Genomic DNA, 13,770 nt, shown 5'->3' with positions numbered 1-13,770 from the left:
GCCTCCTGAGTGCTGGGATTAAAGGCATGTGCCACCATGCCCGGCTTGTTTTTTTTAATTTTTAAAATATATCTTCTTTCTTTTCGAGGAGAGAGTAGACATACATGTGGAGGTCAGAGGACAACTTTCTTTTCGAGGAGAGAGTAGACATACATGTGGAGGTCAGAGGACAACTTTTGGGAGTCAGTTTTCTCCTTCCACCTTGTGCGTCCTGGGCATTGAACTCAGGTTGTCAGGCTTGGCAGCAGGTGCCTTTACCTGCTGAGCTTTTCTCTTCCTCTTGTCTGGGTATCTGACCCAGGGCCTCGCAGGACCTCCATGTTGAGCTCTAGCCCCTGCTTCCTTCAGTTCTATTTTTGTTTTTGGGGTGTGTGTGAGTGAGAGAGAGAGAGAGAGGTCAGAGGACAACTTTTGGGAGTCAGTTTTCTCCTTCCACCTTGTGTGTCCTGGGCATTGAACTCAGGTTGTCAGGCTTGGCAGCAGGTGCCTTTACCTGCTGAGCTTTTCTCTTCCTCTTGTCTGGGTATCTGACCCAGGGCCTCGCAGGACCTCCATGTTGAGCTCTAGCCCCTGCTTCCTTCAGTTCTATTTTTGTTTTTGGGGTGTGTGTGAGTGAGAGAGAGAGAGAGAGAGAGAGAGAGAGAGAGAGAGAGAGAGAGAGACATGCATGCAATATATTTTGGTCATATTCACCCCCACTCTTCCTAACTCCTCCCTGGTCTCTCCCCAGTCCCTCCCAACTTTGTGTCCTTTTTTAATAGCCCATCCCTTCAGTTTCAATAAGCTTTATACTCACACGTGTTTACATTTTTCTACTTGGCATGTACTGTTTATGCAGTAAAATGTCAGTGATTAGACTAGGAAAGTGAAGATGTCTTTTTAGGTTGCAGCATTGGTATAGGTGAGTTGGGATGCTGCTGCTGGTAATGGTTTTTTTTTTTCTTTCCCCCACAAGTGAGCACTTTTCTGATGAGTACATGTTTTGTTTACATGGCTTGGCATTTGGGCTGTTATATGCTGAGCTTATAGAATGCTTCTCATTTTAGGTCCGAACATTTGGCTAGAATATGGCCAGTACTCAGTTGGTGGGATTGGTCAGAAAGGTGGTCTTGAGAAAGTTCGCTCTGTGTTTGAAAGGGCTCTGTCGTCTGTTGGTTTACACATGACCAAAGGCCTAGCCATCTGGGAGGCATACAGAGAGTTCGAAAGTGCCATCGTGGAAGCTGCTCGGGTGAGTGTCCAAGTCTCTGTGACCCAGGCTTGTGGGAAATGCTATTTTGAAACAAATGTCCAAAAAAATCTTACAGTTAACATATCCACCTTTGTCTGTCTGTTAAGGGATGGACAGTAAAATAAAGTACTGTCTTTGTGGAATAGTAAGAGTGATATCTTTGACTTATTAGATTATTATGATATTTAAATACTGTTGCTTTAGTCCTATGATTCCAGGTAAATGTGTATGAACAGCCATGTAACTAGACTCATATAGCTCTACGTAGTCACATTTTTACATATCTGCATATGTGTATTTGGTACATGTGTGTCTTTATACCATGCTCAGTTGTGCCTTTGGGGAAAGTGCAGTCTGATGTACAGGCTCAGCTGCTCCTTGGATGCAGCCCTGTTCCAAAGTCTTCGGTGGCATCGTCTGCTGACACTGAGTGAAGCCAGTACCTCTGTGTGCTCTCGGTGGCCCTCAGTGTCTGCTCCGACTGCCCCAAGCAGCCTGGTCTCAAACTCATAATCCTGCTGCCTCTCCCTCCTGAGTGCTGGGCTCACAGATGTGCACCAGCACGCCTGGCTCCTCCACACGTTTTTTGCATTTTGTTGTCTCTCACTGTGCTGTTGTTTCGCTGAGTCCACTGGTACTGCTGCCTTCCAGACCCTTTCCCAGGCCTCTTGTGTGACAGCAACAGGGCCTCTGTGCTGTGATCGTTAAAGTCCTTTGCTTTCGTGATACTTAGTTTTTGTACCTCATAGTCATTTGGATCCCCTTTAAAATATTTTTATTTAAAATTTTTATTAGATTAAAAAATTTTTATTTTGTATTTTGTGTGTGTGTGTTCTTGACACAGCAAGTGTGTGGAGTTAAGAGGACAACTCATTGGAGTCAATTTTCTTTTTCCACCATGTGGGACCCAGGGAGTGAACTCAGATTGTTGGGCTTGGTGGCAGGTGCTGAGCCATCTGAGCCTGCTGAGCCATCTCACTGGTCCCAGGATTCCTTTATGACATTCCTTTTTCTCTCCCCGTCATAAGCCCTTAGAGGCAGCATTTGGGATGATACCTCATGTGTAAGAAGTCATAGGTTTTTTTTTAAAGATCGAATTGACAATTTGTTGAGATGTCTTTTTGAAGTAGAAAGACCCAAAGTTTGTCGTTTTTCACTAATTTGCTTCTTTAGCCCATGGCTGACTTCCTTTCCCCTTCTGACTGGGAACAAACCTTTGCTTCACAGCTTGAGAAAGTCCACAACCTCTTCCGACGACAGCTGGCCATCCCCCTCTATGGTAAGAAAAATGACTTGGTAGCCAACCCTTTGTGGTTTGGTGGTGCTCCTGCGCATGCCCCTTCCCAGCATTCTTTAAGGCAGGTGGGGCTGGTGTGCTCATTCTTATTGGACAGCATCTCTGGACAAGGTCTTTAGGAAAAACCTGTCTTGAATTGTAAATGCAGAGAGGGTTGTGAAGGGCAGAAGCAGGACAGGAACCCAGATGCCATCTCTTCCTACTTGAAAACAGTTGGAGCAGGGAGATACAGTCCATCCAAGGCGCAGGGAAATGGATGTGTATTTTCTGGGACACTAGAGACCAACAGTTACTTTTCAGCAATGGTCTCTTCCATATCAGTGGGGATTTTCCATGGGTGCCTGGCACTCTGGGGTGACTGGGTCCAGAAGTTGATTTTAGGTATTTGTGTCTTGATTTCCTGGGTTTTGGTTAAGAGTCTCTCTCTGGGTGGCTATATTTTGGCAAGGCTGTGAGCAGTGGGCCTAGTAGGCCCAGGAGGACTTTTCCGCGCGCGCGTGCGCGCGCATGTGTGTGTGTGTGTGTGTGTGTGTGTGTGTGTGTGTCTGTGTCTGTCTGTGTGTCTGTGTGTCTGTGTGTATGTGTGTATGTGTGTGTGTCTGTGTCTGTCTGTGTGTGTGTGTGTGTCTGTGTGTGTGTGTGTGTGTGTCTGTGTCTGTGTATGTGTGTATGTGTGTGTGTCTGTGTCTGTCTGTGTGTGTGTGTGTCTGTGTGTGTGTGTCTGTGTGTGTGTGTGTGATAGACACTGCCCTTGTCTGTTCCCTTAGTCCATTGTGTGCTGTCTACCCTCAGGGCAAGCTGCTTGAGCCCAACTTGAGTTAACTATTTGGATGCAGATAACATGCTAGGAAGTGACTGTCTAATTGAATTGTTGACTGTCAGCCAGAAAAGGCCAGAACTGACCTGGTTTGTAGATTCCTTTTCACATAGCAATGTGAGGCAGCCAGGCTGCTCTGCTGTTAGCTGTGGAAAAGTTAACTTACCCTCAGCTTACCCTCAGCTTCAGTGCCTTCACCTGACAGTGAGGATTATAGTAGAACCCACCTTTTAGTGGTAGGAGAACTGATGAGGTAGCCATTGGGAAGCATAGGATGTTGCTGTGGAGCACTAGGCACGTGTTCATGTCTTGTCCATAGTCTCCTTGACTGACTAGCCGGTGGTATTGTCTGCTCTGTTGCTTTGAGATAGATTCTGAATTCAAGTCTGGGCCTCGCAGAACTCAGAATCTGCTAAGAGCTGTTATGGCCACAGGTGTGGGAGGCGGGGTGGCACTTGAGTCTCATAGTGTTTTCTATGTTCGAGTTAATAAAACCCAATGACAAGACTCATGGATTGGGTCCATCTTTAAATAGATATGGAGGCCACATTTGCAGAATATGAAGAATGGTCAGAAGACCCCATACCAGAGTCAGTGCTTCAGAGCTATCACAAAGCATGCCAGCAGCTGGAGAAGTACAAGCCCTATGAGGAGGCTCTGGTAAGTGCTGCTGCTCCCTCTCCCCGCAGATACTGCTTTGATGCCACTCGAAAGTTGAACCGTGTCTTTCAAGTTTGTCTTACTGGGAAATATAGAGTATATAAATGTATATGAACAGTTTCCATCCTAATAATAAAGTGAACATCCGTGTACCCACCACCTAGGTTAAGAATAGAACATTGCCAGTACCCTAGAAGCCTCCTATGTGCCCCTCTCCGATTGTCTCCTCCTCCCTCTCCCAAGAGGTAATCACTCTCCTGACTTTTGTGATGATTGTTCCCTTGATTTTCTTTAGAGTTTTACAACCTCTGAATGTATTCTCAATATAGTGCTGAATTTTGCTCGATTCATCTTTAATAGACTCCTTCTGTGTTTCTTCTTTCATCTCTCATGCTTGTGGGCCTGACTCATGGTGCTAAGTACAGTACAGCGCCTGTGTTTTCACTGCTGTCATGGGCTGGGTCTTAGGTCTGTCTCCATTGTTTTGCTAGGAGGTGCTGTGTTCTGCACATTCTTGCATACATCTCCTGATACACATGGAAGCGTGCATGCGAACAAACTCGCTGAATTGCAGTCTCATGCTGAGGTGTGTTCGAGTGTTCCAGGTTGCCAGGGCACCCCAGCCAGCAGTGACAGGGTCTTGGAGCTGTGCCAGTCTTGTCTGTTGACTTTCTTAAGTCAGTGTATTAAGTCTGGGTTGTAGTTTAATTTGCATTTTTCCTGGTTACTAATGATATTGAACATCTTTCATGCACATTGGCCAATCAGATTGTGTGTGTGTGTGTGTGTGTGTGTGTGTGTGTGTGTGAGAGAGAGAGAGAGAGAGAGAGAGAGAGAGAGAGGACCTTTATTTGTCTTTTTGCTGCTTGCTTGGGAGCTCTGGGTCTTAACCCTTACTTTTGACTTACCTTTTCACTTTTCTAAATGACATCGTTTTTGTTAGTAGTGTTTTCTTTTTAAAGTTTTCTATTTTTTATTTCTTGAACTGGTTTTTGTGTATGATCTGAACCTGAATGGAGAACCAGTTTGTGGGTCTGATTCTGATGTTCTGTCCTCTTTGCTGGTGTGCAGGGCCACAGAGTGTCTGTCCACTAGTGTGCTGCTCTGCTGATCCTGTGTTGTAATGATAGTTTTCTTCATGGGTTGGATGGATCCTGTTCAACTGGCCCCTCTTTTAGAGTGTCTTGGCTTCTCTAGCTGTTGGTGTTTCCATCAGACTTAGAATCAGCTTTAAAATTCTGTTGAAATTTTTTTTTTTATTGACATTGCATTAGATCTGTGGATCAATTTGAGGAAAAATTCATGTCTTCTAATCTAAGAACATTGTATAGGTCTCTGCTGTTTGCGTCTTGCCTGTCTGTAAGACTTCTTGATAATAATTGATAATAATTTTATGAATTTATCCACTGTCTAGAAAGCATATTTTAGGTGTAAAGTGTGTTTTCTTTTTCTTTCTTTCTTTCTTTTTTTTTTTTTTGAGATAAGGTCTTGTAGCTCCAGCTGGCCTGGAACTTACTATGTAGACCAGGCTGGCTTCAATCTCATAGAGATCTGCCTGCCTCTGCCTCCTGAGTGCTTGGATTAAAGGCGTACGCCACTATCCACAGCTAGATGTAAAGTATTAAGTACTTGTTAGTTGTATCTTTGTCAAGATTTTCATTTTCTAGTTCTTGATATATAAGAATGCAGTTGCTATTTCATATTTTTTTTTAGTCTGCCAGGCTTACTAAAGTTTTCTTTCTAATAAGCATTACAGTCTTTGGGTGTTTTTGTTTACAATGTTATTTGTAGTTGCCATTTACCACACACCTTAGACTTGTGGCCTCATTTTCTTGAGTTATTTTGTCTTTTGGTTTGGTCTATCAAGACATTAGACAGTCATAGTTCGTCTAAATTTACTGTATATGCATTCTGTTTTCTTTGCTTTCCTTTTTGGATCTTAGGACTTTCATCTGAAATCGCATTGCCATGGCTGGAAGTTAATCGTGCACAGTCTTGGCACTTGGGGTTTCTTGGGAGCAGATTTTCTCCAGCATTGTCTGAAAAGGTCTTGTGTTTGCTTCCCTTTCTGATAGCTGTTTTCTCAGGCTGTAGAATTGTGTTCTTGCAACTGAACACATCTGTCTCTGTTTTCTCTTTTCATTAGGAGCTCACAATCTTGCTTCGACAGCAATCATTATTGTTGTCTGGTGGATTTTAAGATTCCTATTGGTTTGGTTTGATGTCCTGCGGTTTCATTACCTTGGGTTTAGGACTGGATATCTTATTTATCTTCTTTGAGGTTGTTTGGGCATCTTGATTCTGTTTTCAGTGTCTTCTTTCTCTTACCAAGTAAGAGGCCAGACTTTGAGGGTTAGCTGCATCAGTTTTGAACCTCAGTTCTACAACTTACTAACTCTCTGACTCTGGGTGTTTAACTTCCTTGTGCCTTAGTTTCCCTGAATGTAAGATGGGGCTAGAATGAGACCAGCCTCTCAGAAATGCTTTGAAGTTCAGATCATTAATATACGTTAAAGTGAACAAAAGCTTATCTGGGCTCTCTGCCCTTTAGATCTTTTGTCCTCTGTATTTACCATCTCTTCCAGTTGATGATTTTAGGTTGTTACATCTAACCGAGCTGTTGTAGTTGTTCTTGTGGTAGTGCCTATCGAATTCATCATTATGGGAAACCGAGGCTCTGAAACTTGTCCCTATACGCAGAGCCTTTGCACCCTTTTCTCTTTCAGCTGTGTGTGCACTTGTGTTTCACAAAGCCTAATTAGCCAAGTCCTCAACTTGTCCCATGCTGTTGTGGCTATCAGCAGAGTGTAGATGAAGAGAAAACAAGTTGAAAAAGAGGATTCTGTCTAAAGAGAATCGCGATTATGTATCTTTGGTTGGTATGCACTCAGCCTTGCCTCCTCTCTCTTCGGCTGCACCTGTGTTCTTGTAGCATCTGGCATTTTGAACGAGTGATCTGAAGTACTGAGCAATGCTAGTTTGGAAAGATAGAATGATGGTCAGTGGTGACTGGCAGAGGTGTCGCTCTTTGATTCGATTCTCTGGTCCAGGAGTACATTTAGAGACCGGTTTAGAGCCTTTGTGACTCTTGGCATGAGGAGGCACTTGGGACCAGGTGGAAGGACGCTCACTGTGTTCACCAAGTTATAGATCCTGTGTGAGGAGTTCTGAGAAGTATTTGCTGATCCTGTTCTTGGTTTAGCTGGGGTTTTTTTTTTTTTGGTCTTTTTGACGCAGAGTCTCCCTGAATCCCCAGCTGGCCTGGACTCCCACTGGAGACCCAGCTGATCTCGAGCTCACAGAAGTCCACTGGCTTCTGTCTCTGCCTCCTGGGTGGTGAGATTAAAGGCATGCACCATCGTGCCTGGCTTGATTTAGCTATTCTTGCAACATTGATTTATTTGAAGATGTTTTTGTGCTTTCTCAGAATATCAAATAACTATAAATTTCACTTGAGTGCAATTTTCCTATGCTCTAGTTGCAAGCAGAAGCCCCGAGGCTGGTGGAATATCAAGCATACATCGATTTTGAGATGAAAATCGGTGATCCTGCTCGCATTCAGTTGATCTTCGAGCGTGCCCTGGTTGAGAACTGCCTGGTCCCGGACTTATGGATCCGTTACAGTCAGTACCTAGTAAGATAACTCTCCCATTTTATTTTGTTTTTTTTTCAAGGTGAAATCTTCTTGAAAGGACATGGATAGGTGCAACAGGAGCTAGTTAGGTGCTGCCCTTCTCTGTTTTTTCTCCTTGGCGTCCTTCCCCCCATTTTCTCCTTTTTGCCACTTAGAAATTTATTCTCACATCTGATGATATTTTAAACTGATTTGCGTATGGTCTTATTACTGAAGACTTCATAAGAGTGTTTTATATGCCTTTTTTATTATGGGGAAAATGTGATCGTGAAATAGATTGGTAATACAAAGCCTTCCCTGCCACCTTGTCTGCCTTTGCAGTGGTTAGCAAGCTCTAGTCTGGCTTCGTGGCTGTATTCTAACCTACTTTTCCCATCTCTATTCTTTTTAAGCAAGTCCAGAAATCACTGGTGGTATTTTAATATGTGTGTATAGTAAAGATCCTTTTTGTGTGAAAGGATCCATACATTAGGGTTGTCTAGGGATGTTGTAGCCTGTGGGCTCCTCCTGCCTCACCCCTCTTCCTCTACCCTGCTGATTTCTTCCTTGAAGGAACCAGTCCATAAGAATTATTTATATTTTATTTTCATTTCTTTTGAGACAGGGTCTCACTATGTAGCCCAGGCTGGCCTCGATCTTATTTTCCTGCTCAGTCTCCCGTGGCTTGGGATTACAGGCTTCCACATTGTCCACACCCAGCTTCACAGGAGACATTTTAAAGGAAATTTCTTCCATCAGTTGGTTTTGCTGGGAGTGTCTCATTGGTGATTGTGTTAGTTACTTTTCTCGTCGATGTGACCAAATACCTGACAGGAAGCAACTCAAGGGAAGAGGCTTACGGTTTGAGGGGGTACAGTCTGTCATGGCGGGGAAGGCATGGTATTACGACTCTGGCTCTGGGAGTGTGTGGCATCTGCTTGTTAATGGTCTCAGGGAGCAAAGAGAGGGGTGGAGGATGGGAGCAGGATTGGGCTACAACCCTCAAGGCTCATCCCTCCACTGACCCACTTCTTGAGCTAGGACCCACCTCCCAAAAGTTAAAGCCCCCTCAAACAGTGACAGCAGCTGGTACCAAGTGTTCAAATGCAAGAGGTCAGGGGGAGGGCATTTTATATCCAAATTACAGCACTGAGGAAATCTTAACAATCATTTTATCTTCTCACCCTGGAATTCTTTATCATAGGATCGACAGCTGAAAGTAAAGGATTTGGTTTTATCTGTACACAGCCGTGCTGTTAGAAACTGCCCCTGGACAGTTGCTCTATGGAGTCGGTACCTTTTGGCCATGGAGAGACATGGAGTTGATCATCAAATGATTTCCGGTATGAATGTTTTTTGTGGGAAAATTTCTAATTATTTATTTATCTATTTATTTTTGAAATGATCTTCTGGTGTAACTTGCTACACAGCTGAGGCTTGCAGTGGACTTTGTACCCTCCTGCTTGTGTCCCATGTGCTGGAATCCAGGCACATGCCACCATTCCCCAACTTGAAAACTTGTCTCATGAGAAGCCCAAGTGGGATGTGACTTTAATCTGCATTTCCCAGGGCTGTCTCTGGGACAGTGTAGTAGTGACAGAAAGGGCTCTCACTGGCTTATACACTGCCTGCATGCTTGGCTTCTTAAGAGTTATTAACATCTGATACTCACTGTGAATTTTTAAAAAAAATATTTATTTTTATTACTTTATGAGTGTATTGCCAGCATATGTATAAGTGCACCCACAGAGGTCAGAAGAGGGTGTCGGATCCCTTGGAGCTAGAGTTAGGATGCTTGTTAATTGCCATGTGGGTGCTGGGAATTGAACCTGGGTCCCCTGCAAGAGTGGTCAGGGCTCTTAACCACTGAACCATCTCTCCAGCCCCCATGGTGAGCTACTTAGAAGTCACTCTTCAAAATATGCCTGACCTGGGATTCTATGGCACATCATTTTATGGAATGAGTCCTTTCTGTAGGACCTTCTCTTTTAAATATTTTTCTTTTGCTCATTTTAATATGTTGTATCTTGTAGTTTTTTTCTTTTATTTTGTACTGGGGATAGAAACCTGTAGCCTTATACATCTGTTATTTTTAAGTCAACGTTGTGTTTATAGTCAGAGTTTTGGTAACTTTGTTTTTGCATTGGCAGTTATTCCTCTTGCTTTCTCTACTACAGCAACCTTCGAAAATGCTCTGAGTGCCGGCTTCATCCAGGCCACAGATTATGTGGAGATTTGGCAGGCGTACTTAGATTACCTGAGGAGAAGGGTTGACTTCAAACAAGGTACTTAAGTACATGAGTTTCCTCAGAACTGGACTCCCCTTCCCCTCCCCCTCCTTCCCCTCTCCTCCCCTCTTTCTTCTTCCCTCTTTTCCTTCCTTGACATGGGTCAGCCCTAGATGTTGTTCCTCATGAGTTTTGTTTTCTGAGATAGGGTTTCTCATTGATTGACCTTGAGCTGATTAAGCTGAGGGCTGGCTGACTAGAACTCCCCCACCCCCAATCCACATGTGTCCACCTCTCTAGCACTGGGATTCCAAGTATGCATCAGCACCCTGGGTTTTTTCCATGGGTGCTGGAGATTGAACTTAGGTCCACTGCTTGGATGGCAAGCACTCTAGTGACTGGGTCATCTCCAGCCCCTGGACTTTCTCTTAACATGTTTTGGTGATATGTCCCTGTTCTACAAACATGTGATTTGGGGGTGTGGTAACTTTTTCCCTCAGAAACTATCAGTTTCTGATGTTAACAAGTCAAACTGGAGTAAAAGGAAGAGAGCAATGGTCCTTGTGTGTTATGCTGGGTCCTGCCAACCCCATAGCCGATTCTCTTGTTTCCTATGTCTGCCCCTTTCCTAAACTCCGTCAGTTTCTTTTCTGTGGTTTGATAAAGTACTCTGACAAAAACAAGTTAAGGGAGTAAAGGTTTTATTCAAATAGTTCATAGTTCAAGGCACAGTCCGTCATGGTGGGGACGTCATGGCAGCAGGAACTTGAAGCAGCTGGTCATACCATGTCCATGGTCGGAAGAATGTACGCTGCTCCTCAGTGCCCTGTTTCCATTTATACAATCCAGGTTCCCAGTCAGGGAATGGTGCCACCCACAATGGATGGGTCTTTCCAGCTCAGTTAATGTAGTTACAATCCCTCACAGGTGTGTCTGGAGGCCTATCTCCCAGGTGATTCTGTCAAGTTGACACTAACCATCACAAACCCCAGATCTTTTTTCACATAAGACTGCTGTGTTTTTGAGATTCTGAATTTCTGTAAGAGCCTTGTTCATGCTAAAGGACAGCCAAAAAATCCCTAACTTGTAGTTGTGCATGGAGGGTGCTGCTTCATGCAGCATTGTGCTGTTTGCCTGTCCCCTGCCGCGACATACTCAGCAGCCCTTGCTGTCACTGTTCTGTCCATCCATGTAGTTCTCCTCTCCTAATTCTTTTTTAATGTGCAAGGAGGCAAGACTGGTGATTTACTTCATTTTCTTCCACCTGACATGCAGTCCAAGCGGGCCTCCAGTGGTTTGGGTGTAAGATTACAAAAAGGTGGCTTGGTGGCTTCAGGAAGTTCCTTTTACCTTTTCCAATAGACTCTAGTAAGGAGCTGGAAGAGCTGCGGGCCATGTTCACACGTGCTCTGGAGTATTTGCAGCAGGAGGTTGAAGAGCGTAAGTCTGGCCCAGCCTGCTGTCCACCTGTTTGGGTTGCCTGTACTTGCTTGAAGAACCTTTTCTTTTCAGCCAAGGGATACTTACCTCAGAACTCTAATTGTCTCAATTCCATTCTGGAAGGTTTCAGTGAGAGTGGAGATCCAAGCTGCATGATCATGCAGAACTGGGCTAGGATCGAGGTAAGCATCTTGCCAGGTCTCAGCCTTACCTGCCTTTGGTTCAGTAATGCTTTATACAGCATTAATTAAAATTGGGCAGAATCTCTGGATGTGGTCTGGGCTCTGCAGGGCCCCGTATTGTTGACTAGCTTGGTCAGCTTGCTCTTCTCTTGGGGAGAAGTCCCCAAGCCAGTGGTGTAGGAGCATATGTCCAGTGCTGGCTGTTGACCCGCTCATCTCTACAGTCCCTCCGCCACTGCTGCTTGAGGGTGTGTGCTGCTTACCAGCAGCCTGGCAGGTGCTATGGAACTGCTTGGTCTCTGCCTACTTAAAGCTTTAATCTTGTCCAGGAGGTGGATGATCTGACCAGTAGAGGAGGTAGTTGAAAATTGCTGTTGAGCCAGGGACATCAAGCTGAGTTGAGTTGTGGAACCTGCCCTTTATCAACTGATAAAATTATAAAATTCTGTGTTTAATGAGAGGGAATCAGACCAATGAAACAAACATTTGCCAGGTAATTTCTGTATGGGATATTTGTCGAAATTTTAAGGGTGAGGAAACAGGCTCAGAACTCAGGTAATATTACTTCTCCAAGTCATATAATGTTTTGGTGGCAGAGCTAGCATTTAGTATTAGCTCAGTGTTTCTTCTTATGTATTTCTCTCAAAGTAAGCAGTTTATTTAAGTTTGATTAAAAAAATAAAAACTAAATGGCTGTGCAATACTGTTGTGCTGAGGGCTTCTGCTCCATGTTCACAAGAGGTACAGGCACACAGGTTTTGTTTTATTTTGGAATCAGGGCCTCACCCATGCTAGGCAAGCTCTACCACTAAGCTGCATCCCATAAGCAGCAGACCTTTTGAGACTCACCACTATAGAAAGGCAGAGAGGCTTGGCCTTGGCCTGTTAGTACCAGAGGGAGGCCTGGAGCCATCACTGATTTCTGTGTCATGGTCGTGGTGTGAGGTGGAATGTTTTAGGCATATCTGTGTGGAGTAAGTTTGTACTGTTTGAGGCCTGTCCTGATGGAGCTTGCTAATGTGTTTAGGCTCGACTATGTAATAATATGCAGAAAGCTCGAGAACTCTGGGACAGCATCATGACCAAAGGAAATGCCAAGTACGCCAACATGTGGCTGGAGTATTACAACCTGGAAAGGTAACCTGCAGGGGAAGGGCTTCATGATGTTAGTTCATGATGTGGGTATATTTGTTGAGAGACTTTGATGCTTACGTGTTTTTGCCAGCATGTATGTAAGTGCACCATGTGTGTTCAGTTCCTATGGAGGCCAGAAGAGGGTATTGGATACACTAGAACTGGAGTTACAGACAGTTGTTAGCTGCCATTTGGGTGCTGAGAATTGAACTGGATCCTCTACAAGAGAAGCCAGTGCTCTTAACTGCTGGGCCATCTCTCCAGCCTCTAATTTTTTTTTTTTTTTTTCTTAAATCAGGCAAGCTTTTTTTTTTTTTTGGTCTTTTTGAGACAGGGTCTCCCTGCAGCCCCCAGCTGGCCTGGAACTTGCTGTGTGGACCCGGCTGGCCTTGAACTCACAGAGATCTGCCTGCCTCTGCCTCCCGAGCACTGGGATTAAAGGCTTGCGTCACCGTGCCTGGGTTAAATCAGGCAAACTTTAGCTGATAACTATTGATGGGACTGGGGGTTTTTGTTTTTGTTTTTTTAGATTTATTTATTTATTTTTAAATTATTTTTATTTATTATTTTTATTGTATGTGTGTGCATGTATTGCCTGTATGTAGGTAAGTGCACCCGTGTCGTGCAGTGCCTGTGGAGGACAGAAGAGGCTGTTGGATCCCCTGGGACTGGAGTTACAGGCAGTTGTTAGCTGCCATGTGGGTGCTGGGATTCGAACGCTGGTCTTCTGCAGGAACAACCAGTGTTCTTAACCACTGAGCCCTCTCTCCAGCCCCTTAAGATTTATTTTTAATTATGTGTATGTGTGTCTGGGTGTGTACATGTGAGTGCAGATTCCTGAGGAGGCCAGAGGTGTCTGATTCCTTGGAGCTAGAATTATAGCAGTTTTGAATGGTGCTGGGAACTGAACTGGAGTCCTCCACAAGAGAAGTATATGTTCCTAACCACTGAGCCATCTCTCCAGCACCTTAATATTAAAAGAAAAAAAAAGATGTAATTATAGTGTGCATGTTTTAAACCTTTAAAATGATTTGAATTAAATAAAGCATGCCTAGTAATATTTTATGAAGCAAGGAAGATTAAAAAAAAAAATGTGGCCAGCCTGACTTCTGCCTGCCTGCCTTCCTTCCTTCCTTCCTTCCTTCCTTCCTTCCTTCCTTCCTTCCTT

General features: G+C 44.2%; 1 protein-coding gene across 2 annotated transcripts in view; it reads left to right on the top strand.

The window, feature by feature from the left end:
- Sart3 (spliceosome associated factor 3, U4/U6 recycling protein) overlaps window positions 1-13,770 on the top strand; it is a 42,226-nt gene that overhangs the window by 19,505 nt on the left and 8,951 nt on the right. The window contains exons 4-12 of one of the 2 annotated variants that reach the window (XM_008848945.2): window positions 1,047-1,231; window positions 2,405-2,510; window positions 3,881-4,005; window positions 7,484-7,639; window positions 8,823-8,961; window positions 9,796-9,903; window positions 11,209-11,286; window positions 11,410-11,468; window positions 12,496-12,605. In XM_008848945.2, the coding sequence (XP_008847167.1) occupies window positions 1,047-1,231; window positions 2,405-2,510; window positions 3,881-4,005; window positions 7,484-7,639; window positions 8,823-8,961; window positions 9,796-9,903; window positions 11,209-11,286; window positions 11,410-11,468; window positions 12,496-12,605 (1,066 nt within the window). The remainder of the gene's footprint in view (window positions 1-1,046; window positions 1,232-2,404; window positions 2,511-3,880; window positions 4,006-7,483; window positions 7,640-8,822; window positions 8,962-9,795; window positions 9,904-11,208; window positions 11,287-11,409; window positions 11,469-12,495; window positions 12,606-13,770) is intronic. The other variant, XM_008848946.2, reaches the window with a different exon arrangement.

The sequence above is a fragment of the Nannospalax galili genome, unplaced genomic scaffold (genome assembly GCF_000622305.1).
Source record: "Nannospalax galili isolate Female #2095 unplaced genomic scaffold, S.galili_v1.0 scaffold103, whole genome shotgun sequence".
Taxonomy (NCBI): domain Eukaryota; kingdom Metazoa; phylum Chordata; class Mammalia; order Rodentia; family Spalacidae; genus Nannospalax; species Nannospalax galili.
The sequence above is the reverse complement of the archived record's forward strand: the minus strand, read 5'-3'. Positions and strand labels throughout refer to the sequence as shown.